Source organism: Necator americanus, chromosome V, assembly GCF_031761385.1.
Source record: "Necator americanus strain Aroian chromosome V, whole genome shotgun sequence".
Classification (NCBI taxonomy): domain Eukaryota; kingdom Metazoa; phylum Nematoda; class Chromadorea; order Rhabditida; family Ancylostomatidae; genus Necator; species Necator americanus.
The window spans coordinates 29,341,966-29,364,839 of NC_087375.1; the positions used below are offsets into that span (position 1 = coordinate 29,341,966).

General features: G+C 38.9%; 3 protein-coding genes across 4 annotated transcripts; 1 reads left to right on the top strand and 2 right to left on the bottom strand.

Annotated features, from left to right (window-relative positions):
* Nucleotides 1-18,458: 18,458 nt before the first annotated feature.
* RB195_015581 (uncharacterized protein) lies at nt 18,459-19,420 on the top strand (the record flags this gene model as incomplete). Its single annotated transcript, XM_064206359.1, has 4 exons — nt 18,459-18,542; nt 18,596-18,691; nt 18,750-18,887; nt 19,145-19,420. 4 exons carry the CDS (start codon nt 18,459-18,461, stop codon nt 19,418-19,420), a joined length of 594 nt encoding a protein of 197 aa, XP_064062240.1.
* Nucleotides 19,421-19,699: 279 nt separating this feature from the next.
* Nucleotides 19,700-20,470, bottom strand: RB195_015582 (uncharacterized protein; the record flags this gene model as incomplete). The annotated part of the gene is made up of 1 exon (XM_064206360.1): nt 19,700-20,470. The coding sequence occupies one exon, from the start codon at nt 20,468-20,470 to the stop codon at nt 19,700-19,702; it is 771 nt and encodes a 256-aa protein (XP_064062242.1).
* RB195_015583 (uncharacterized protein) lies at nt 19,700-22,644 on the bottom strand (the record flags this gene model as incomplete). 2 transcript variants are annotated; one of them, XM_064206362.1, is made up of 2 exons in its annotated part: nt 19,700-20,682; nt 20,748-22,644. In XM_064206362.1, the coding sequence occupies 2 exons, from the start codon at nt 22,642-22,644 to the stop codon at nt 19,700-19,702; spliced, it is 2,880 nt and encodes a 959-aa protein (XP_064062241.1). The 2 variants fall into 2 exon arrangements, with proteins under 2 accessions (XP_064062241.1, XP_064062243.1); XM_064206361.1 differs by having other exon boundaries at nt 20,587-22,644.
* Between the last annotated feature and the right edge of the window lie 230 nt (nt 22,645-22,874).

The window sequence follows — 22,874 nt, forward strand, 5'->3', positions numbered from 1 at the left end:
AGGCACATTATTATTGGAGCGACATTTCTTATCTTATTTATCACACCATTCGCTAAATTAATGCAAAGTTCCCTGGCCGGATGTAGCGCAGTCGGTAGAACTTCGGCTGTTATTACACGATCGATCGATGGTTCGAATCTGGCCTGAAGCCAACTAGGCCTCTCATTCCCATGGGGTCGATAAATTGGTATCAGACTCGTATGAGAAGATAAAAACATCGACTTAACACATTGGCAACCGTCTGCGAGTGATTGTAGGATTGCGCTCGGGTTCATAAACCTCAAACGGTTCTCAAATAAAGTCGAACGCATAGGCGGATCCCCATAGACATTGAACAACACTGCGCTTTATCCCTGATTCATTACATAGGTCCCTAAACCACTTATTTTACTAAGCAGTAATTTCTAACAAATTTTTGTACTTTTCAAACTTTGGGACGAGTATCAATCGGGTTTTTTTTAGCAATTAATGATGTTACAGTAAAATGGAACCTAAAGAAAATAAACTGAAAATAAAGCTTCAAGAAGGGAGTTTTGGGGAAGAAAATCTGTAAATGTGAACCGTCCATTCGTTGAAAAAAAAGAAACATGAGATTTTCGAAAAGGATTACACTAGTCGTCCATCATTTTATATTCCAGAGTCGTGACAGAGAAGAACCAGTTTCATTTTATCGAAGTTCAAACCACCTGAGAGCACTTCTTTTAAATTTGATAGAACTAATATTCTGCGCCACAAAAACGACAACAAAATATGGTCAGATATTCAGAAATACTAAAATGGAATTTTTATCTTACGGTGATTATGGAAAAGTTTGCCATTGCGCGATTATCCTGAACTAAGCAGTATAAGCTTGCACCCTGTTTGAAGCACCAAGAACAGCTACCGCGCAAAGGATCAGCCAGGTAATCTCTGAATTACAATCTCTTTTAAAAAAAATGTTCTGCCTCTATTCTAACGTCGTGCTAGCACGTGCATTTCACGTGCTAAAGTATTCTCTAGTAGAACTGAAACATGAAGGAGCGTCAATTGAAAATCTTTGCATCCATCTGATACTACCTGATACTATAGTATAGTATAGTACCTCCTCCAAAGAACCGAGGACAGATCCACCGTATTTCACTTTGAAAAAAAGTACACTCCTCCATTTTATGTCCTTTTAAAGTAGACAAGGAAGCCACTGTAGAACTGGATGAAAATTCTGTTTATAAATTATGAATTTAGCAAAATTAACATCTAAAAACTGCCTTTTCCAGGATTTTTTTCGAAGGTCGAAACTATGGGTAATAACGAAGACGTCGAGTCGAATAAACAAGAAAAACATCTTCTCATAGAACTACATGAATTTCATGGATCAAAAAACTAAACGTATAATTTGAAGCGAGAAAAAGTCATTTACCGAAAAAAAAGTGGGAATTGTGGAGAAGATGAATCAACCATGGAAAGTATGAACGAAACGAAACGTGGTTATAATCAGGATGTTGCCAAAAACTGGTAATACGAAAATATTTCCCATTTCTGGGCTTCAACAAGTAACAAAAACATGAAATCGGATAGCATTCGTATCAATTGTGCCATGTGATATTACCATAAAGGAGAGGGTTACCAAATATCTAGCTCAGTACATAGTGGAACAATGGAGTCCACCGAAATTCTGGATCTAACGTTTTTTCGAGTAATTTGAGTACGTGTCATTAACGCTGGTTAATTAAGTTTTTGAGGGTTTTTATCGCTCAAGAAAAAAGACCAATAAAATTTCATGAGGTCATAGCTTTAAGGAAAAGAGAAAGGAGGAAAAGCAGAAGGAAAAGAGAATGTCTGAATCGTGGAAATTTTTCAATACATCCTAAAAATTTGTGTTTTTCTTAGAAGAAGCGTCACGAAAAAACCGTGAGAGGATGATTATAAAGATAAAGAGAGACACGTAGGGAAGTTTTTGAAAGATAGTATGGAGAAACGCTTTCAGCTCGTTTTGAAAAAGACTCAGGAACAACTTCAAACAAATTTTGAAAGAAAATAAGCCGTATTCGTTCTTAACTAACGAAGACTACCGGTAAAAAAAACAGCACCATCAACCAATGAGCTCTTATCCCCATAAACTCTTCATAAATCAAACGAAGAAACTAAAATGATATATTGGAGAAGATTAGTCTTCCTGAACCTCTACTCCACCATTTTTCTAATTCCACCGATCAGGAAAAGACTAAAAACATAGGAAACCCAATGAAAAACTAGAAAATATACGAAGAATGCCACATCAATATCAATGCCATCAGAATATCACAGTGCAGTTGAATTCGAAAGAGAAGTATCCTAGGTGCTAGAAAAAAAGAGACGAAGAAGTCTTTTCATGCATAACAAAGTAAGGCGTCCTTATCCAGAACGAGATGCACTTTTACCGAAAATTTTTTCGTGTTTTTCACCATCAACGCTCTTTAAATACTTCTAGATAAACTTTCTGTTGGATTTCAAGAATTAATCCTATACAGTTAATAGAAAAAAATATAGAAATTGCAATAAAAACACTGTTAGAGAAGCAGTAGAAACCCTACTTCCACTAAAGAATTAATAGAAGACTTAAGGATTAATTACCATTAACTGATAAAGTGATGCCGATATTAGTAAAATATTAGTAAAATACCAAGTTCCGCTCAGTAATGTACTATGTAGGTAGCACGTTTTAGCACAAAGAATAACAGAATTGAATGAGCGAAGTAAATCGGGAACTGCATCGAATCAATTATGGCTACTGCAGCCGCTGCAGGAGCACCACATCCCATCCGGACATCGACTTTTCTATTAAGAAGCGCTTGCACGGAAAGATATAGCGCTCGGGGGATACGTCCTCAACAAACACGATGAGCTTCGAGAAAATCGATATATCGATCCGATCCAGGGCAGTTAGAAGAGAAATAATATCGAGTTAGTAATTGCAATAAGATGTAATGCAAAATTGATGAAAAGGTCATTCAAAAAATAGATTTTATTTGGTTACGAGTAGAGGTGAGAATTAATAGATGAGCAAAAAGATCATGTACGAAAAATCGAGAACTCAATATCTTCAATAAAAATGTGAGAAGGCTAACATTTACTAGATTGAATAGGTGGATGGGTGAATGGATGAAAAGATTGAACGAATGAGTGAATGAATGAATGAATGAATACTAGCATACCATGAAATTGAGCGTTTTCTGATTTCTCCGCAAATAGGTGGGTTTAGAGGTTTTCTTTTAAAGAAAATTCGCTCCTTTCCCTTAAAATCATCAGGAAAAGTGGAGTGAACTGGCCGTGAGGTACACTCCTAAGCCTACCAAATCGTGGAGAGGTCTCAACACCCTCAATTCCTTGGTCTACTGCATTTATTAAATAAATCAGTGGTTCAATTTCAAAGTTCAAATTTTTTCAAAGTTTTTCAAACTTTGAAAAATGGACTTACAGATCTATAGGATATAATATAATAATCTAGAGGACATATCGGCACAAAAACCAGACGAAAAGTAAGGAAGTCATAAACAATAAATTATGGAAAGAAAAGGAAAAAAGTTCTTTTAAAAGTGAGGATGAGAAGGTTATGATTAGGAAAAGTAAAGTTCTGAACGAGAGCGATTCGTTGTTTGTCTCTGCGCGGCCCTCGAATCTTTTTCTAACATTCAGGCGACATTAGTTAAGAATCACGAGCTGTCATCAATCTTTTGTGGACAACTAAAGAGTCGTTTTTAGGATGAAGAATCCGGACGGACGAGTTAGACGAAGTTAATTGGAACGATTGGGATGATGATGGGGACGTATTTTATGTTACGTAACGAGTTGGCGGTTGTTAGCGGACAAAAAGGAATAAATTGGTCGGCGTCGATGAACCGCTCTGGGAAGGCGACAAAGCGTTCGACTTCAGGATTGTTTGAGGTCTATTTACGCATTTACGGTCCAAACACAATCACATTCCAAATAAGTCTGGGACTAATTTATCGAACCTGAAGAGGTGACGGAGTTGGTTGACCGGGATGTAAGACAGAACTTTTTACCACTGCGGCAGCACATGATTTTTGGTTGTTATTTATTTATTTATTTATTTATTGAAAACACCTGCAGGTGTGCTATAAAACAAAAAACAAGATAGAACAGAGCTCACTAGAATTTCGCCTGAACTTCCCCCACCAACTTTGTTATCCTTGGACGGCTTTCCAGGGAGAGAAGGAGAGAATAAGGCCCAATTGTAGGGACGAATTTGAAAAGGAGCATATCAAGAGGCGAGAGTTCTCTTCGTTATAAAGAGTAATTTTGCACAAAAATAAAATATGAAATGAGATGAGCCATAAGCCATCAAAACTAATCCAAAGATGGTTCTAGCCTGCATTTTCTGGAATCATTTGCCAATATGGACGGTCAAAAACATAATATTTAGGGAGAAACGAAGAATTGCATGTCGGAGACGTGAAAAGTGCAGGATAAGGGCAGACAATCTTCTGCATAATCGCGTTCGGTTCTATACAACATGCAGCGACGGCTCGTGCAGCTAAAAGCTCGAAAATGACAAAACCTACGAGAATTTTCACCGCCGCATAATTTTCGCCGCTCGCATCTCCGTGCATTTTTTTCCGTAGATACGAAACGAACTGATGATAACGGGGGCTTGCGACGAAAGTGTTTGATTCATGGATATTGATTCACGTGAGAATGAATGCATCGGACGAGACGTTTCACTTCGACACGACTTCTAGGAAATATCTTCGAGGGAAAACTCACCAATCCAGAAGAGAAATTGAGGAGAAGACGGGAAGTACAGAGGAAGTCCGGTCACCACCGCTCCATCCATGGTCGCCTACTGCTACTGAGATTATTAAAGTGCCAAATTAAAGCGGTTTTATATTAATCCCGTGAGATTCGGCGCATCTTCGTCAAACTTCGGATTATTTACAGCGTAAGCCCGGATTCTCCAGTACATCTGTTGTTCCAGCCCACTGTTTCGGACGTACATAGGAGATTTGCGGTGGGAAGTTTTTCTTCCCGGAAAACACATCAGCTTACAAAATGAGCTGATCAGCTGAGCAGTGTTTCCTGAGAGGAAACCTGTGTAGGATTTAGGAAAAAAAACCCCGAGAACTTCTGCATGCGTAATCCGCCTCTGTCCCAAGCCGATGTGGATGCGCGCAAACCATGGAAAGAACCGGGCACTTCTGATAAGTTTGATATCATGTGTCTTGTTGACTTCAGCTCGGATCCAAGAAATGTTGTTTATGCATGGATATTACTTCTAATTGCTCTTCCATAAGCTGCTATCACGTGGACGTAAACTATTTTGACTAAAACGTACTACGACTAAAATAGATCACATCCATCAAGTCATAATGCAGAACGAATTAAACATCCAGTAAGATTAACTATTTCAACCAGAACCGGAAGAAGGAAGATTTTCGAATGGTGAAATTTTCCGGACCAGAACATTTTCCAAGGAGTGGAAGATTTTCGAAGTGAATTGAGGCCATGTTTTTCCACTTCAACAGAAAAAAATACGTTTTTTCAAGTGGATTAATCGATCAACAAATTTGCAAACGTTTTTGTGGCGACTCTAAAGGAGAGATTTCATAAAAGATCACACCTTGATAGTAGGAATAGGAGTAGAAAATCCAATATACCTAGGGCTTTCCTCAAAAAATATTCAAACTTCACTTTTTTTCACTTAAATTAAACAATTTCCGTTTCAATTTTACACTTAAATTAAACAATTTTCGTCTCAATTTTAAACATTTCAATAGAATTGAAAATGTAATAGAGCTACTAAGTTCATAGGGATAAAAATAATGTTAACAAAATAAGCAATGAGCGCTCATTTAAATGACGCAAGTTAAAGCTACAAAACTTTTTAGAAAGCTGTTTGCACTTGTTTTTCCGTAGATACGATAATACGGCCTATCTTAGAAAAAACAAAAAAAAGTGCTTCAGCACGATCTGAAACGTTCCCCTATGTCCGGCTTTTTTTACGTGAGCAGCACAATCCTTGAAAACAACTGAAAACACATCATTCAAGGTCTCACACCAAGAATACGGAAATTCAGAAGCAGAAGAAAAGATTACAGAAAAGTCCACTCTGTATTTGCAGCGTTTCTCAAACTCATCAAAAAAAATCTTATTTCTTACTGTATTCGCTACAATGAAATTTTATTTGTTTTTAAAGTTATTACTTCAATTTTTGTGTTTTATTTTAAAAGTTCACAGTAATTATTTTCAATACATCTGGATACCGTAGCCTTTCGTTTGTTCCGCTCACACTTTCTGGTGATCCCAGAAAATGAGACCTGCGCTTTTCCAGCCACTTATCATCAATGAGTAAAATAAGAAAATTAGATTCGATTCCTGCTTTCAATTCCTTTTTTTCTCAGCAAAAATTGAATAGTTGAGAAAAAATAAAATTGGTCCCAATGCTGCCACCATCAGAATCGTTGAACCTTCTGCGCTAATCCTTAAGGCACTTAAACGAACATTTTACTTCTTTTTGAAAGCTTATCTCATTACTACTGCGATGAAACTGTCACTAACGGTTTGTTTTGAGGTGAAAGAAGCAATATGTGTCTAAAATCTGTTTCATCCTTAATCACATTATAAAAATCATTTAGGTAATAAAAAATTATTAATTATCAAATAAGTAAATTTAAGTAATAATAAAAGAAATTTTAATTCTTTACGTAGTACGGATGAGATCTAAGCAGATTGAGGTAATATTTTCATTTTTTTTTGCTATATTTGCAAGAACATGTAGTATTTTTTAAGAAGAATAAGAAGAAAAAATTTAAAAATGTTTTTGTGTGAATGTGAGATAAAAAAATTCAAAGAATCACAATAACCAGTTTCTAAATTCCCAAACGTTGATCCAAGCCAACTCTAAAACAAAAAACAAAAGCGCCATATTCAAAGATTCGCAAGTTTCGCAAGATTCGCAAGTGGCGGAGGCTCCGTTTTGTAGCATTCGCTGATGGACGTTTTCCGTTCCAGCAACGTTTTGTTGTCACATAAAAAGCAGTCCCATAATCCCATCAAATCTTCTATAGTTACTAGTTCTTACTCGGCGATATGCGAAAGTACGGTAGCATTGAAAAACTACGAGTGCGAGTTGCAGATCTTCTATAAGCACACAGCAAAAGAAAAGGATTGCTTGGGGAATAGGGAGGAAATCCTTGAAAAGAAGACTTTCTGCTGCTGATGGCGGGTTCATGGAGATCTGAGACAGATGGCTATCGTTCTCCTCGATCTTGCATTCTCCATAAAATCTAATCAATGCAATAATGTGTGAATTTTTGCGATCTACGCATTTGTATCCACACGAAATTGATTTTGTGAATAAATTAGAATTAGATTAAAAAAAATTAGATAGAGGCGGATGAAGAAAGGAATCGCAGACGAGAAAAGAAATTGAGAAAAAAAAACATTTTCTACATCGGAGAAACCAACCAACAAACCATCAAAAACCATCAAAAAATGGAAATGGGTACATTTTCTTTGGATACTGTTATTCTGTATTTTGTACAAAACGACAAAGCAAACAGTAACAAGACCAAGCAGCAAAAAATACTACAGTGACTTGAGGAAGTTGAAAATAGTCACCAAAAAATAATTTTTGTTTTTTGCCAAAAATCTTTATCCACTACGAGAACTCCTCCTCGATTATTCGAACATTCGAGTAGTCGCTCAACAACAAATGTGCTGCACAACTGAAAGGAACTGGAGCTATCGGAAACCTGCGAGTCGTTTCCCAAGCCATAGTTTTTTTTTCTGGTGCATGCCAGAAGAACTGGTACCCTATCAAGCTCGCGTTCTTTTTTTCCTCCTCCACACAAAACCGGAAGATGATAGAAAAAGAGAATCATAGAATTCTGTGCAGGATTTCTTTTTCAATCATGTAAATATATAGAATAACGTAATACAGATCATGTAATAGGAAATATGTATTACAGCATTCTCGCCCCATGCTTTTACAAATAGAAATAAAAATTTTGGTGGAAATATTCTCGAAGCATGAGGAAATCCTGTGCGGTTCAAATTACGCGGATTTCCCACGATGCTAGCTGCAAGCAGCACGAACTCGTTAAGGAATCGACAAATTGAAATCCATTCCTTTGGAAAAGCATAAAATTATACATGAAATTGGAATTCGACCGCAAAAAGCGAATTCAGAAAATGTTCAGAAAAAGCGGAACGTGAGGCCAAGGAGGAAAAAGCGAGACAAAGTCGTGCAAATTTCGGATTATCTTCAAAAAATGCAAATCCTTGGATTATATCCATAACTAAATAATATCAAACAACAAATTTTATATTTCTGAACATCATACGAGAAGAGAAGATGTACGTAGAAATAGTGAGATAAAATATCAGAAATAAAAGTACTAACAGAGCGGTTGATCTCAAAACTTTGAAATTAACTGTCAAATTAGGAAAAACCACGACCACTTGGAAAATAACCTTTTTTGTTGTACGATGAGAAAAATCGATAAAACATTTTAAAACTTTTTCGCTCATCATTAAATGAAACCTGCATGAGAGCATAAACAATAATTAGCCACATTTTTTTCATCTAGATTTCCAAAATTTTTTCTAACATCTGAGTTGCCGCACTTAATACACATGAAGACTTAAAAGTTCAGAAAAGTAGTAAAATCAGTAAGAAAGTAGATTAAAATCCAACTAAGGACGAGAATTATTCTAAAAAAAAACTCGAACACGCGTAAAGTGCTGCTCGGTGCATTAATGATGAGGAAACCACATATCTTTATGCAAAAAAAAAATTAAGAAATAATCATGGATTTGAATTGATGCGCAATGCAGAGCCAACTCGCAGCAGTGGAGAAAGAATTTCCTTATAACCAGCAATTTTCAACTGGCAAAATTGGCTGGAAGTTTTTGGTTTTATTCATTGTTTGTTTTCTTTCTTTTTCCAAACTTTTTCGCTATCTGCTGTCTGTCTTGTTTTCTGTCTTTTTTTGAGTCCTTTGTGCGCATAAATCAGTAAATAAGTAAATAAATAAACAAGCGGATTCAGAAAATAGGAATGAAGATACATAGGATTGAACTAATCAAAAACATATAGTTAGCTATAAAGTCTTGCCACAAATAAGTGGCTCGAAAATCGATGATGGGCGAATCCTTTAATGTGGGAAAATAGCAAAATAACAATGAAGAAATGTATGCAAACGCGCTTTCCAGCGTATCTTTTTTACATTAAGCGGAAAAGCGAAATCATTGAAAAGACATATGGCGAAAAAGAAGGAAAGCAGATGGATCGCACGATTTCTCAAACGTAAACGAAGACGGAAACCTCGAAAACGTGGGTGGATCAGTTCTGGAAGCAATTTCAACCGAGCGAAGAATTTTATGCCAAGCATTCCAGAATTCCAGAACATCCAAAAACATTTCAGAGAGCACTCATAGATGAAAAATAAAAGACTGGCAAAATAGCTAACATCCTGATTCACCACCTGTCTATTCATATCAAAATTTTCCATGAGGGCTTTCCTTTTTCCTGAAAATCCACAGATATAAATGTGCGTTTTGGTGGAGTGAGGGACAGTGATGAGTTTTCAATGCACGACTCTGCGGCAGTTATTAATAGATAGACTTTGTGTCATTCCACAAATCCCCCAGAGTACGCTTTAACGACGAGCACTGCATGGATTCGTGGATGCAACAGTGGACTTAGAGATGATCGCTTTTGAAATCCCAAGAAAAAAAGAAACGAATCGAGTCAATTTTCGAGACAGGATCATGATGGCTTGGAGAAAACCATTTGAACTCGTATCCACCGCTAAAATGAGTGATGAACCTCGCGGTGTGGTCCGTTTCCTCAAGAAAAATGAGGAAAGTTCACGGTTGTTTGGACGGAAAAATGGTTAAATGGAGGACCCAAACGAGCGCACGTCTTATTATTTGCATTTGAAAATGCACTACTAGCACGTGCATCAGAAATGAAGAAATATCGATTTGAAAAGTGCATTTTTTCCGGAGGAAAAAAAAACATTTTTGTTGCATAATTTAGTTACAATGCGGAGGTATGCAACATGTTCCACCCATTGCGGTGGCAGAGTTGTTAATGGGTTACAGTCATCCTCTAAAAAAGTAAAATAAGCAACTCGTTCTGAATTGGAATTTTTATTCCGATTTATTTGTTTATTTTTTTTTCAAATGAGTTTCTATCAGTAGATAAAGAAGATACAGAATTTTCTATGGGGATAAAAGTTCCCAAAATGTATGTAATTCCAACACAGACGTCTAATGGATTTCGCTATGATTACGTATAGAGTAATATTTATTTAAATTACAATCTCTAACTTTCTATTTTCATTTACTACGATCCGGAAAAATCTGAAATACTACAAATGAGTCGATACACGACAACAAATTCATATTACGAGGAGATGGATATATTTAATATGAGCGCTCTCTGAGCTTTTGCACTTTAGCGCACAAATAAGAGCAATACGCAGCGGGAAATACGATCCAAAAATCGAGGCAGGAGGATTTCAGGAATTTCACCGAAAATGGGAACGAACGCAACAATTGCGACGTGTTTTTCAGGTCTGAGTGACCAAACCGCGTTGCAAACGGTAAAGGACACAAAAGAACTATCGGTGGCTGCCACATGCTTTACAGCGCGTGGGATCGCTATCGACCCGAAACGACCTTGAAATTGTTCGCGTAAACGATGCGGTGCGATCTATGTGCACTCATTTAATCGCATGCGATTCTCATTGGCGACTGGACTAATTTGCACGAAAAAATTGAAATCGAAAAAAAAGATTGATGTGATTGGAAGCCACTAATTTTTATAGCCTACCTATACTTTCTTATTTTTCAAGAGTCTTAATTCCCACCCTGTCGAGTTTATGTGCTTTTTGAAATTACTAAATCGTTCCTTGCTTTACTGTGTTCGCGTGACTTATCCCTGCTTATTCTCATTCTACTCTTTTCTCGTTGCTGGATTCTCTATTGTTTATTTGTATTCATTCCTTGACTCTTACTCTGGGCACGCCTTTGAGCGTAATAAATGAATAAATAAGTGAATAAATAAATTACGTGAATAATAAGGCAACGACAAGGAAAATGTCATTCAAACACGCCAACTATGCTGTTACACAACTTTTTTGGCAGATTTCTCCTATTATCAAGTGTTTTAAAAAAAATTCCAACAAAAAAACTCAGAATTCTTGATTTGTACATGATGCCCAACCGCAGAACGATCTGTGGATAATTATGAAGATAGGAATTCACTCGAAGGAAGAAACGAAAGCGAGCGCGCACTGCTATCGCGAACCAGCTGCGGTTTTACAAAAGTACAAATGTCCGCAATTACGGTACGCGACATTGTAGCTGTCGAATTGTCCGTAACTACATCTAGTTCCAACAGATTACTTGAAAAGGTACTGTAATAAGGAGAATGGTATTTATTACACTCGGAAAAAAGTAGAAAAGAAAATGTCAGTGAGTATAATTCACAACTGTGGATTTCGATACAAAAACCACTGAAGCAGAATTGATACGCGCAAGACTCGTTGGGATTTTTTTTCTGTTAATAAAGTACAAGGAAAAGAAAAAACTGTGTTCCTCCTGTGGAGTTCACGAAATAAACGCTAGTACCAGTTTGACGGTTTTTTGTGAAATTCTAGGCGAATTTTCGAGAAATTGGCGCGTATTTCCAAAATAGGTCTTTCAGGAGCAAGGTGGTATCGCCTTTGTGCATTGTTGTGTAGACATCGCTTTCCCTTTGATATTTCACTCTAAGAACAAATTTCTCGCATTCCTCGCACTCAACATCAGCTCTACGTGAATATTCGAATATTCGACACTGTTCCAACGTGAATGCCAGAACTATCAACTCTTTCAAATATTTCAAACGAAAGAAAAAAAAACACGGAAAAAATTACAGAATTTTCAAGCCTTTTAGATGAATAAAAGCGTTATAGGCAGTTTTGTTTAATTCTCCAAATTAAGATTCTGTGACCACACCATTTTTAGCATACGCTTTTTTTGTTTGTTTTCTACTTCTGTAAAAGAGGAATGAATTGATGAATAAAAAATGAAAAAAAAATAATAAGATGACTAGACCGCTGGGAATTCTAATTATTGGCAGATCAAAAAATACAGTTGAACTATAGTACTAATTTGAAGCTAATTCTCACGCAAACTATTGAAGCTATAACTTCGCTCGCCTCGTTTTCTCACGATTCCGGTATTTATGGCGTGGTTTTTATGTCAAATTTTGGGAATTCATTTAGAAACATCGAAAACTTCTTAATTTTGACTTTTTTTGACGGAGATAATCCTAACCCATTTGGAGGATATTTGCGTCCTATTTTCGACATACTGCGAGCCATTTTTTTTAATCCTAAATCGTTGGAAATGAAAAAGAGGAAACCATATGTACCATTATTAATGAAATGGAAGAGAATTACGAGAAATAGGTCCTCTGGATGGGAAAATAAATTGAGAATTAGCAAAATAAATTAGGAAACTGTTTGAAAATGAACAACGCAAAGAGAACCATCAGATATCATCAACATCATCAGCCAAAAGACTTCCCTCCTCTCCCTTTTTTCCTAACTTCATCAGAACTGATCCTTTTTAGCGACAGAAAGGGACATTGAGATAAGAATGCCGCAAAAAAGTCTTATCAAGACGAATGATTCATCCTAAGTACACAAAAGTAGTTATTCCACACTGAGAGGTCGTGATTCCAAAGAAAAAAGGATGGAGAAAAAGAGAACAAATAGGATGAAATATGCGAATGTAGGCGAGACACAACTGCAGCGATTCTCTGGATAACGGAGTCAGGAGTCACGCATAGTTGTCGGAGGAACTCGACAGAACCGGTTCCACTGGGGGCGACACTCGGCCGGCGAACCTCAACGAGATACGCAGCTGCTGAACCGTGGACTCCATAAAGAAACCGTACTAAACGAATTCGAAACAGCCCCCGAACGGACGAGCGACGAACGAACGTATCGTGCCTGGTCGTCATAGTAAAAACGGAAACTGGCGATGCTATTTCCGGCAGCCGCTACGCGTCCGCGCCTCCTCGCCCGGCCATTGCCAATGTCCGCGAAATCGAACTGAAACGTGTTGTGGAGCAGGGCAGTTGAATGGATTAGTGCCGTAATGGATACGGGGTTATTGAAGCGGTTTTAGAACGATTCAATGGTGTCGTATGGAATGAAACCCACCTTATGGGGGGTCGAAGAGTGTGTCTGGTGCTAGTAATCCTCCTTATACCACATTTTCATGGGTTCTAGAATCGTAGTGCTCCGATTATAAGCTTTCCTCAGGCTTAAGCCCCACTACTTTCAGCAGGAACATTTTTAGTATTACTGATATCTAGTTAGAAGAACCTTTCCAAGACTTTTTGTTGATAACTATTTGTTTTTAAGGCGATATAGCCGAAACGTTAGCCAATAAATTTGTTTAACAACCTCGTGTACAGCTTATCAAACTCGATACTACATTCAACTATGCCGAGGTTCATTGAAAGTCGAACTTTTCAACTATTTGTTTTTGAGTTTTTATTTCAGGAAAAACCCTGAACTTCTGTACATCAGTGCAAAATTATGGAACACGCGCTAATTTTTTCGTAATTTTCCTGTCCAGTATGCACGTTCGGATGTATAATCGGGACACAAGTTTTCAAAAAACGATCGTTTCAAAAGTAATGTTACAGTCACAAAGTAACCGTAGTAAGTAAAGTAACAAAGAGAGTAAATGCTTATAAACTTTTGCACTCGTCCACCCTTTCTACTTCTCCACCTAGGAAAACTCGATTTGGATGTTTAATGGATTAGTTTTACTATTTTTATGGGAGCAAATAGAGGTGAACACTTCTGAAATTAGAAGTGAAAATCCTTGGGAATAGTTCTTACATGGATGCAAATCTTAAAAAGGAAATATTCTGTAAAATTTACTAAGTACATTATTATTGCTTTGTTTAGATGATCGAATTCTATTCTCCATCCAGAAAAGAGTACTGTGTTTATAGCACAGCCAGACAAATCCATCAAAGCGTCGATGAACAGCACGTGTTAGCACGCTCCCACTAAATAACCCTGTTTTCGCCGTAGATTTCTGGTCATTTGCATGTTGACGCATTTATGGATAGTTATGAATGGATAAACATCGTGAAAAGAATACAAAGGTTATTTTCGGCCCCGCTATTCCTTTTTTCAGATTCACTTGCACATATTAGCTTAATCTTTGCACTGTAAAACAAAAAAAAGAAAGAAAAGAAAGAAGAAAAAGAAAAATGAGAACCTCCATTGGGCTTTTTGTCAAAATACGAGGATTTTACGGAACTAGACGTCAAGAAGAACTGTTTTAAACGAACTTGGAGCGAATCAACTTTATGAAAAACTTCATCCAAGAAAAAAAAAGAAGAAATCCATAGATATAATCTTCGAGGTTGTTTTTTCTAGATAATTGTGAATCAAATTATTAGAATTGATATTAATTGAGCAAAATAAAAGAGAGAGCAAAAATAGAGGAGAAATTTTTACATCACGATTGCTTAAGCAAGCAACTCTTTTACTTGTTCACTTAACAATTTTGGTTATGTAACTAAAAATTGAAAAATTAATAGTGATTATTCAGGGCAAAAATTTTATTTTGTGTTTTTGAGGTAAATTTCAAACCTTTTTCAAGTTTTTTTTTATTTCAAATAATTTCAAACAATGGACATTTTCAAAACATTTATTTCTTTATATTTATTTTATATTATATTTATATTTTATTTTACTATGCTTATTTTTATTAATTCTACACATACGGAGGAGTGTGCAATTCATCAGTGACATGATATTAGTGAATTAAACTAAACTACTAAAAACTATATGCCCGAAAAGGCAAAGAGTAAAAAAATGAGTGTTTGTGGATTTTGTATTCCAATTTAAAATCTTTTTTTCAACTAATAGGTTTGGTGTTTCCTTCCAGTAATTTCTGGTAGCGTAGAAGTGACCCTAACGTTACCGCATTCTCATAAAATCGCAATCCTATCGGGTATTTTTGTCGTGTAACAGAATTTCCGTAGTGCAGTAAGAGAAAGTGAAAGATAACCTCTCAGTTCCTGATCAGTTTCTTGATCTTCCGGATAGTTCTGGCTGATTTACGTTATTCTTCTTCAGGAGCACCGAGTATCAAAAAGTTTCCATCAAATTTTATAGCTCTGTAGGTTGCTGCTACAAGAGAAGTAGTTTCAGGTGCTGATGCTGATGTTTGTCTACGAAATACTCTGAATGTTTTCCACCTTAGCTGCCTGAGGGGATAATGAGGTGTCGGAAAAAAGTGGGGAACGAATGTTTGTTGGTATGTCGGAACGAAGATATGGTGGATTCTGGCTGAAAAGAAGTACTTAATACTAAAAAAAAGTGTAATTTAAAAGCACTTTTCGCCATTGATCAAAGGGAGAAATTCTGTTTTTTCCCTTCTTGATTAAACTTATGAACTGGTGGTGACAATCTCCTGATTCGACCACTGATTTATATCGGATACTAATATTTACGTTTAATTTGTTGAGATTTTTTTCTTTTGGATATAGTCATCGTCGTGGGTGTTCAGCCGGTTGACCGCGACGCTTCTGCTGCAACGCTCGACTCGCAACCATTTTCTCTTCTCTGTTCTGTTTTGTCGCAATCGAAGGAGACTCTTGAGCACATTCGGCGGCAACTGCTTCTTTAGCGTCGATTCCACACATGTGTTATCGTTAAACGTTATTTCAACTTTGGGGTTAGTGTTCCAGTGAATGTAAAAAAATCCACCAAATTGACACTTATGTTTCCTCACGTCTTAAAATCTGTTTGTTCCCGATAAACTGCTTGCTAATAAGTTACTCATGTTGCTGATAACTTGCTCATGTGTGTTCCTAGCGTTTTATGCACTCTTTCCGTTAGATCCACAGATGTTGAGGTTAAACACTAACTTTGCCTTTAATTGTTGTAACCTGAAAGTGTCTGAACAAACCAGGGCTATTCAATTTTCTCTCCACTTCACTTGGTTGCTTACTCTTCTTTTATTTTTTAATTCTTACCTATAATAATGTAATAATAACAACAATAGTATTAGTATGATTCCAATATAATTCTTTTTGGAGCTCACTGTGCCCTCTCAGAAGAACGGACGACATTACCACCCTATCCTCTAGTTTAAGTAGATCAATAAGAGATCAATAGGAGGGATAGAGATCACTATGCTAAGCTTCGTAGCATCGAAAAAAGGAACAAATCGAGTCATAATTGCTATCTAAAGTTTTTCCCCCAGAACATTTTTCATTTCGGGTACGATCAGTGTCTCGAAACAGCTCTAGGCCGACAAAATGTTTCATCTGGCCAGGGTCAACAAATTGGTACCAGACATGTCTGGAAGAGGGTAAAAGCGCTCACTTTATACCTCAAATAAACCTCTTTGACCGAATGCGTAGGCTCTTTAGAAAATCTCTTTAAACTTTAGACGAAAACTTCAATGAAAATCCCCATTTGCTGCATTTGAAGTCCATGCCAAACACCTTATCTTATCTTTTTTTACTTTATGATCCTTAAGAGAATTTAAAAAAAAAAAAAACAAGAGTAGTCCTAAGATAGAAAATGAATGGCAATTTTCTGATTTGAGAAGTTTGATTCTTTGCTCCGTCTTCTAGCATTAGTTCACCTCATTTGAAATTAACTACTTCAAAATTTCATAAAATTTTTTGAATTTCATTCCAAGTGGACAGACAGATAATTGAAGAATCTCATCTTCCTCTTTCCTAAAGTCCGTTTTTAAGTTTCCTTGCTTACCTTAATAATAATTGTCGTCACTTATATGATTTTACATATACAACACTGTAGAAGAAGGGAAAACTAAATGAAGTTTGTGCTCACTCCAAACCTGTTGTTACACAATGAACAATGTCATGAATCAGTGTAGATTCCAGAAGAAGATACTTAAAGGTGACTTCAAAAACTCACTTCATTCTACTCATCCAACTAGAGTTTATGTTTGCTATTGTTTTTATGTATATCTTGAAGTTGTAGACAAGTTTATGGAACGAAAGCATAATTTCCCTTGAGAATTAAAATGAATCAAAACGAATGAGTTCGCAAAATTCCCCTCTGAAATACTCGCTATCATCTTTTGTACTTTTGTGGAAACGTTAGTAGCACTCTTTCCAGCCACCTCGTAATTTGAGGCAATTTGTCAATCAAAATTGAGAATAACAAAGTGATGTGAAACTGGGCAAGTTTGAACATTTTGCTACAATGCGAGCATTTTTTTCGCTCAAAAACTCAACATTAAACCAGTTCCAATAGTTTCCAGTGCTAAAGGAGTGCGTTCATGAAAAAAAGTCTGAATGAAAATGAGAAGGTTGGGGAGAAAGAAGTCTCTTCAAGTCATAAAAGAAGAAGACAGAATTGTGTGGCTTTGATAATTCTCCTGGAATGGAGCTGAGTTCTTTTCGCACCTACGGAGGGAGTCGATGTTTCAAGTCGTACGAGGTGATGTCTCTGACCGCTTATGATGGCGCCAATTCGTGGAGTTGTGGAAAGAGAGTCCCGGGTTTCCACCGTGAGTGACACTTGCTGCCTCGACCCGCTGGTGGAGAGATTTCAAACTCGAAAATTTTTTCAAACTCCGTACGTTTCTGCGTAGAACTAGGCAGCAAATTTAAAAACCTTTTATTTTTTATTATTTTCTAATTCTTTTAATTTTCTCTTTTAATTTTAAAGCAGCACGTAGAGATTTTCTACGTTTTTCTTCATTCAAGTAGCGAATAAGGTTCGTAGCGTTGATTGCGAATATTAAGCCGAACACACCTAACCGTTTCATCAAATCCAGAGTTTGACAGGATGAACAGCAGTGGATTGGCCAGTTTATCCAATAACACAAATTTCTGCACCCATGCAACCATAGCAAATCTTTACAGTAATGAATCAAAAGAGAGAGTTTTTTCATTTGTAGGGATACAAGAAGTTATTTCTTCTCGAGGATTTGTCCTTTACATAATCCTTGGAAAGGAGATATCCATAACGAGTCTAATCCTACATTTGCACTTAAATCGGTTGACCTCACCTTTCACATGTGTTTAAAGTGCCGCCCTGGAGAAATATCAAAGTTGGGTTCTCCCCAGTAATAGATAGGGTTCAGTGCATGGTTTGTAGGTATCCTGGCAAAAATGCGAAGCAGCACCTGGGAGACCGGAAATCAAAGGCCTCGAACACACATGACATATCAGTTTACTAAACGAGATAACTTTTTTATACATACAATAAAAGGAGCGAAAATGAAGCTGCTCAATTGGAATCACTCGAAAAAGCAACTCTTCACACTCAACAGCGGAAATTTGACCAAACGCCTACTGATATGTATCCGTATGCGTCTGATAGTGCGTTGACATCGCTGTTTGATTCTGACAACAACAGAGGGGTAGAGTTCATTCGTGGAGTCCCAGGCATTCCATGTAGTAGATGCCTGTGCTGATGGTCGGTTGGCTCGTCTTGGTAGCAGTAGCGATTACTGCACATCAATTAGTATGCACCTGTGCTGGAAAGGTTAGTTGGCTTAATTTTGCCTGTCGAAAGAGTAAACGCAAAGAATTCTTCAGTGCCGACGTTCAAAGAAGCTCAAAGAAGGATATCTTCCAGAAAGTAATAGACTGTCAAAACTACTAAACCCCTCAAATGAGTGCCCTACACCTCAGGTAAGGCCGTATTGAATTGTACACGACATTAAATGCTTTAATTTGTGTGACTCTTTAGGAAACCGAAGGCACTCAGGAATCTTCACGTAAGGAAATCAAAAAGGATAAATCGGAGATCCCTCAGAAGTCTAATCTTGCACCTTCCAATTCTAACGTTCCAAAAAATACTTTAAAGCAGCAACCTCCCGAATCGGCGGTGAGTCCACGTATTACCTTATCATGAGAGACGTTCTGTACAAAGACGTCCTAAAGATGGGGAGCTGAATTAGGCAAAAAATAGGAGATACTAATTAGCTGCCTGCAGCTCATTCAATGGTAGGGAAATAGGACCCATCTCGTGTTAGGTTCAAGGTTTTTTTTTCTGTTTTCTTGTCTGTTCCTTTACCACTCTAAAAAAGTAATAGCTGCTATTTGGTTATCCTGATATTCATAAAATAATTTCGTGTACTTTAGGTTCAAAAGTTGAATGTAAGAAAAGCAGAGATCGCCCGCACACAACATTCTAAAGAAGAAGACCGAATTTCGGATGTTAAAGCAAAGCAAAAAAATCGAGCTTCAGCAGAAGACCAAGAAATAGCACGCACACAACAATTTTTGGATGAACCACAAAATAGGGAAATAACCCAAGAGGTTACAGCAAGGACTGTTCAAACCGTATCTGAAAAACGGAAGAAATATGCTGTAGAATACGATGTGACTCAGGAGGATAAGATGACACCTGTCAGATGAAGCACAGAAATAATCTGTTCACAAAAAGTAGAAAGGAATTTAAAAATTCTAGTGTACTGATAGTTGGTTGCAATGTCCTAATCTCTGACTGTTTTCAAAGTGTATTATGTAATGAACAAAAACTAACACAATTTCATAGTACTTTGTTCACGAAAAAAAAAACCTGTAAGATCTAATAAATCAGGTTTACAATTCAATCCTAGTCAACTTTGCGAGAGTCAGACGGAAACTGAAGAGGAAATACTTACTTACTTACTTAGATACTTAGATGGCCCGTCTTCACTCGACGTGCGGGCCCCAGCATCTCTTCCACTCGTTTCGTTCCCTCGCCATTGTCATCCAAGATGTTCTCAAGCTTCGTGAGTGACGTTGACGAGGTCCTTGAGCCGTATCCAGCTGAGCTCTCAGCTGGTCCATCCGTGCAGCGAACACGTCACTCCATCTCGTTGGCGGTCTCCCTCGGGGGCGTTTAGCGTCCCTTGGGATCCACTCTAGCGTTCTTTTAGTCCATCTATCGTCGATTCTTCTCATGATGTGACCGGCCCATCTATGTTTTGCTTTCGATACATATTCCGCTGGGTCGCGAAGACGGGACATTGCTCTTAAGTCGGAGCTGCGAAGACCGGCAAGGTGTTGTGTGCGCCGGTTAAACTTCAGGAGACATCTCTCAAGGGCTCTGTGGGTAGTAAGTAGCTTCCTAGACGTGGCCGCGGTGTCTGCCCACGTCTCCGCTGCGTAACAGAGCGCTGGAAGGACTGTCGAGTCGAACAGATGGGCACGAAGATCATGGTCCGTCAGTTGGTCCGTAGCTTTCCTGACGGCTGCGAATGCTGCCCATGCTGCTCTCATTCTTCTATTCAGTTCTTCCTTCAAGTCGTTTTCCATGTTCATAGAACGTCCGAGGTATACGTATGACGGAGTTTCCACGATTTGGGAGCCTTCAAGTTGTACTCCTCCGTCCTCGCAGTGCGCGTTCTTCATGAACTGTGTCTTCTTTCTGTTTATTCGTAGTCCTATTCTCTTCCCTGCTTCGTTCAATTCGTTGAGCATCGTTTCTGCTTCATTGGTACTGCTCGAAAAGAGAACGATGTCGTCCGCGAAACGAAGGTTCGAAAGAAATCTTCCATCAACACGTATGCCCCTTTCTTCCCAGGATAGTGATTTCATTATCCATTGCAATGCAGCCGTGAACAGCTTCGGCGATATAGTATCGCCTTGTCGTACCCCTTTCCAATGGGTATGGTGAGAGGGCGGTGGAAAAGCTGTATCCTAGTTGTGCATCGTTCGTAGCAATTGGCTAATGTCCTCACATACGACGCGTCCACACCTTGATCGACCAGCGCTGACAGTATTGCATTCGTTTCTACGCTGTCAAAAGCTTTCTCATAGTCGACGAAGGTTAGAACAAGGGGCAGGCGGTATTCCCGGCAAACCTCTATGACCCTCGACACGGTCTGGATGTGGTCCAAGCAGCTGAACCCTTGGCGGAATCCAGCTTGTTCTTGAGGCTGGGCTTCATCCAGCGTCCTAGATATGCGTGTGAGGATGATCTTGGTGAATACTTTGTATAACACGCTCAGCAAGCATATCGGACGGTAGTTCCGAAGGTCCTCTCGGTCACCCTTCTTATGGATAAGAACGGTTCGCGAGGTCTTCCACTGGTCTGGGATCCTTTCTTTCTGAAGATAGGATGTCATGTGCGCTGCTAAGATTACATGAAGCGGATGGCCACCAGCCCGAAGAAAGTCTGCTGATATAAAATCAGGTCCGGGGGCTGTGCCAGGTTTCATGCTCTTGATAGCGACTCGTACTTCCGAAGGGAGAATCCGTGGTGGAGCTTCGCCAGTGGGGATGATTGGGCTTGACACAGGAGTTGATGAACGGAAAAGGTTCGAGTAGAACCTCTCCGTAATGATTTCCATCTCACGACGAGAAGACGTGCGAGTCCCGTCTTCGCTCAGCAAGGTTGCTAGCGGAATATTATATTCGCGGAGATCCCTGCGGCACTTCTTTAGACTCGTTCTTCTTTGTGCTGCTTCTAGAATCTTCTTCTGCCTGTACTTCAAAAGATCCTCCTGCAACGCTTTTCTGCAGCTAGTGTTTGCTACTAACCGCTCAATGTGCGATGCATTCGGATCAAGCCTCAAAGCCCTTCTTCTTCCTAACAATTCCTTGGTGGTCTTCGAAATTCGATCCAAGTTTGTCGTGCGCGACTTCGAGGCACGTTCAGCACAGGCTCGTAATCCTCTGAGCAGCATCTCGTAGTCCATGTTTGGGTCCTCCTCGATGTGCCAGTCACCTTGGGACAGGGAGTCCTCGAGTACGCAATCGTCGTAGACGACTTCTTTTCTCCTTCGTTGCCGATAGCAGATGTTCTTTTCCATCGTGTGGCTAAGTCGTATTTTCGCACGAAGGAGACGGTGATCAGAACCACTACAAAAGGATGGTACTACTGAGACGTCAAGTAGACACCACCTCCGGTTGGTGAGTATGTGGTCGATCTCCGCACGAGTCGCGCCATTGGGCGATTCCCATGTCCACCGACGATGATCTTTTTTCATGAAAAGAGAGTTCCCATGAAAGAGGCGAGCGGCGGACAACAGCCCGGCGAGACGATTGCCATTTTCATTCCGGTCCCCTAGTCCAAATCTTCCAATCCTGTATTCCTCTTCTGTGGCCTTTCCTAGTTTTGCGTTGAAGTCTCCGACAACGAATTTGTAAAAGGACTTCTCGTTGTGGACTACTTCCTCCAGCTCCTCGTAAAACGCGTCCAATTCGGAATCATCAGCTGCTGATGTTGGTGAATAGCAGTTGATGATACTGATGGATTTTTGGCGCAGAGGGCGGAGGCGAAGAATGGCCAGACGAGGTGACAGGATCTCGTGAGAATCGACGAGATGGACGACAGATGGGTGCACAACGAAACCAACACCGCCTACATTTCGCGACGGAACCTTCTCTCCACGAATGACGAGTGTACCGTCATTCATCTGTCGTACGTCGCTCCTTCTGCACTTGGTCTCCTGCAGAGCAATCACGTGAAATTTGATACGCTCTGCAGCTCCGAGAAGGGCATGCAGGTCGGCGTCTGTGGAAACTGTTCTCGCGTTGTAAGTACACAGTCTGAGACAGTCTCCATGGCGAGTCGTGCGTGTGTCGCCTTGGTCCAGAATCAATGACGTCCTGAGCAACCTGAGATTTGATCGCCTCTCACCGGTCGCCATACCGTCCGACGTCTGAGACGGCAGGGCCCAGTGTGCAGGGTACTGAGGCAGTGAATATGCTGGAGTGGCAAAGAGACTTTCCCCAAACTAAGCAGCCATGCCACGGCGAGCTTAGCTTTCACCACAGGTCGTCGCCCAACCTATATGGATCAGGGAACCACCTTGCGACATTTTGCCAAGACGGTGGTGAATCTTAGCAGTGGTTTACTCTTAGCTAGGCTTCCGATTCC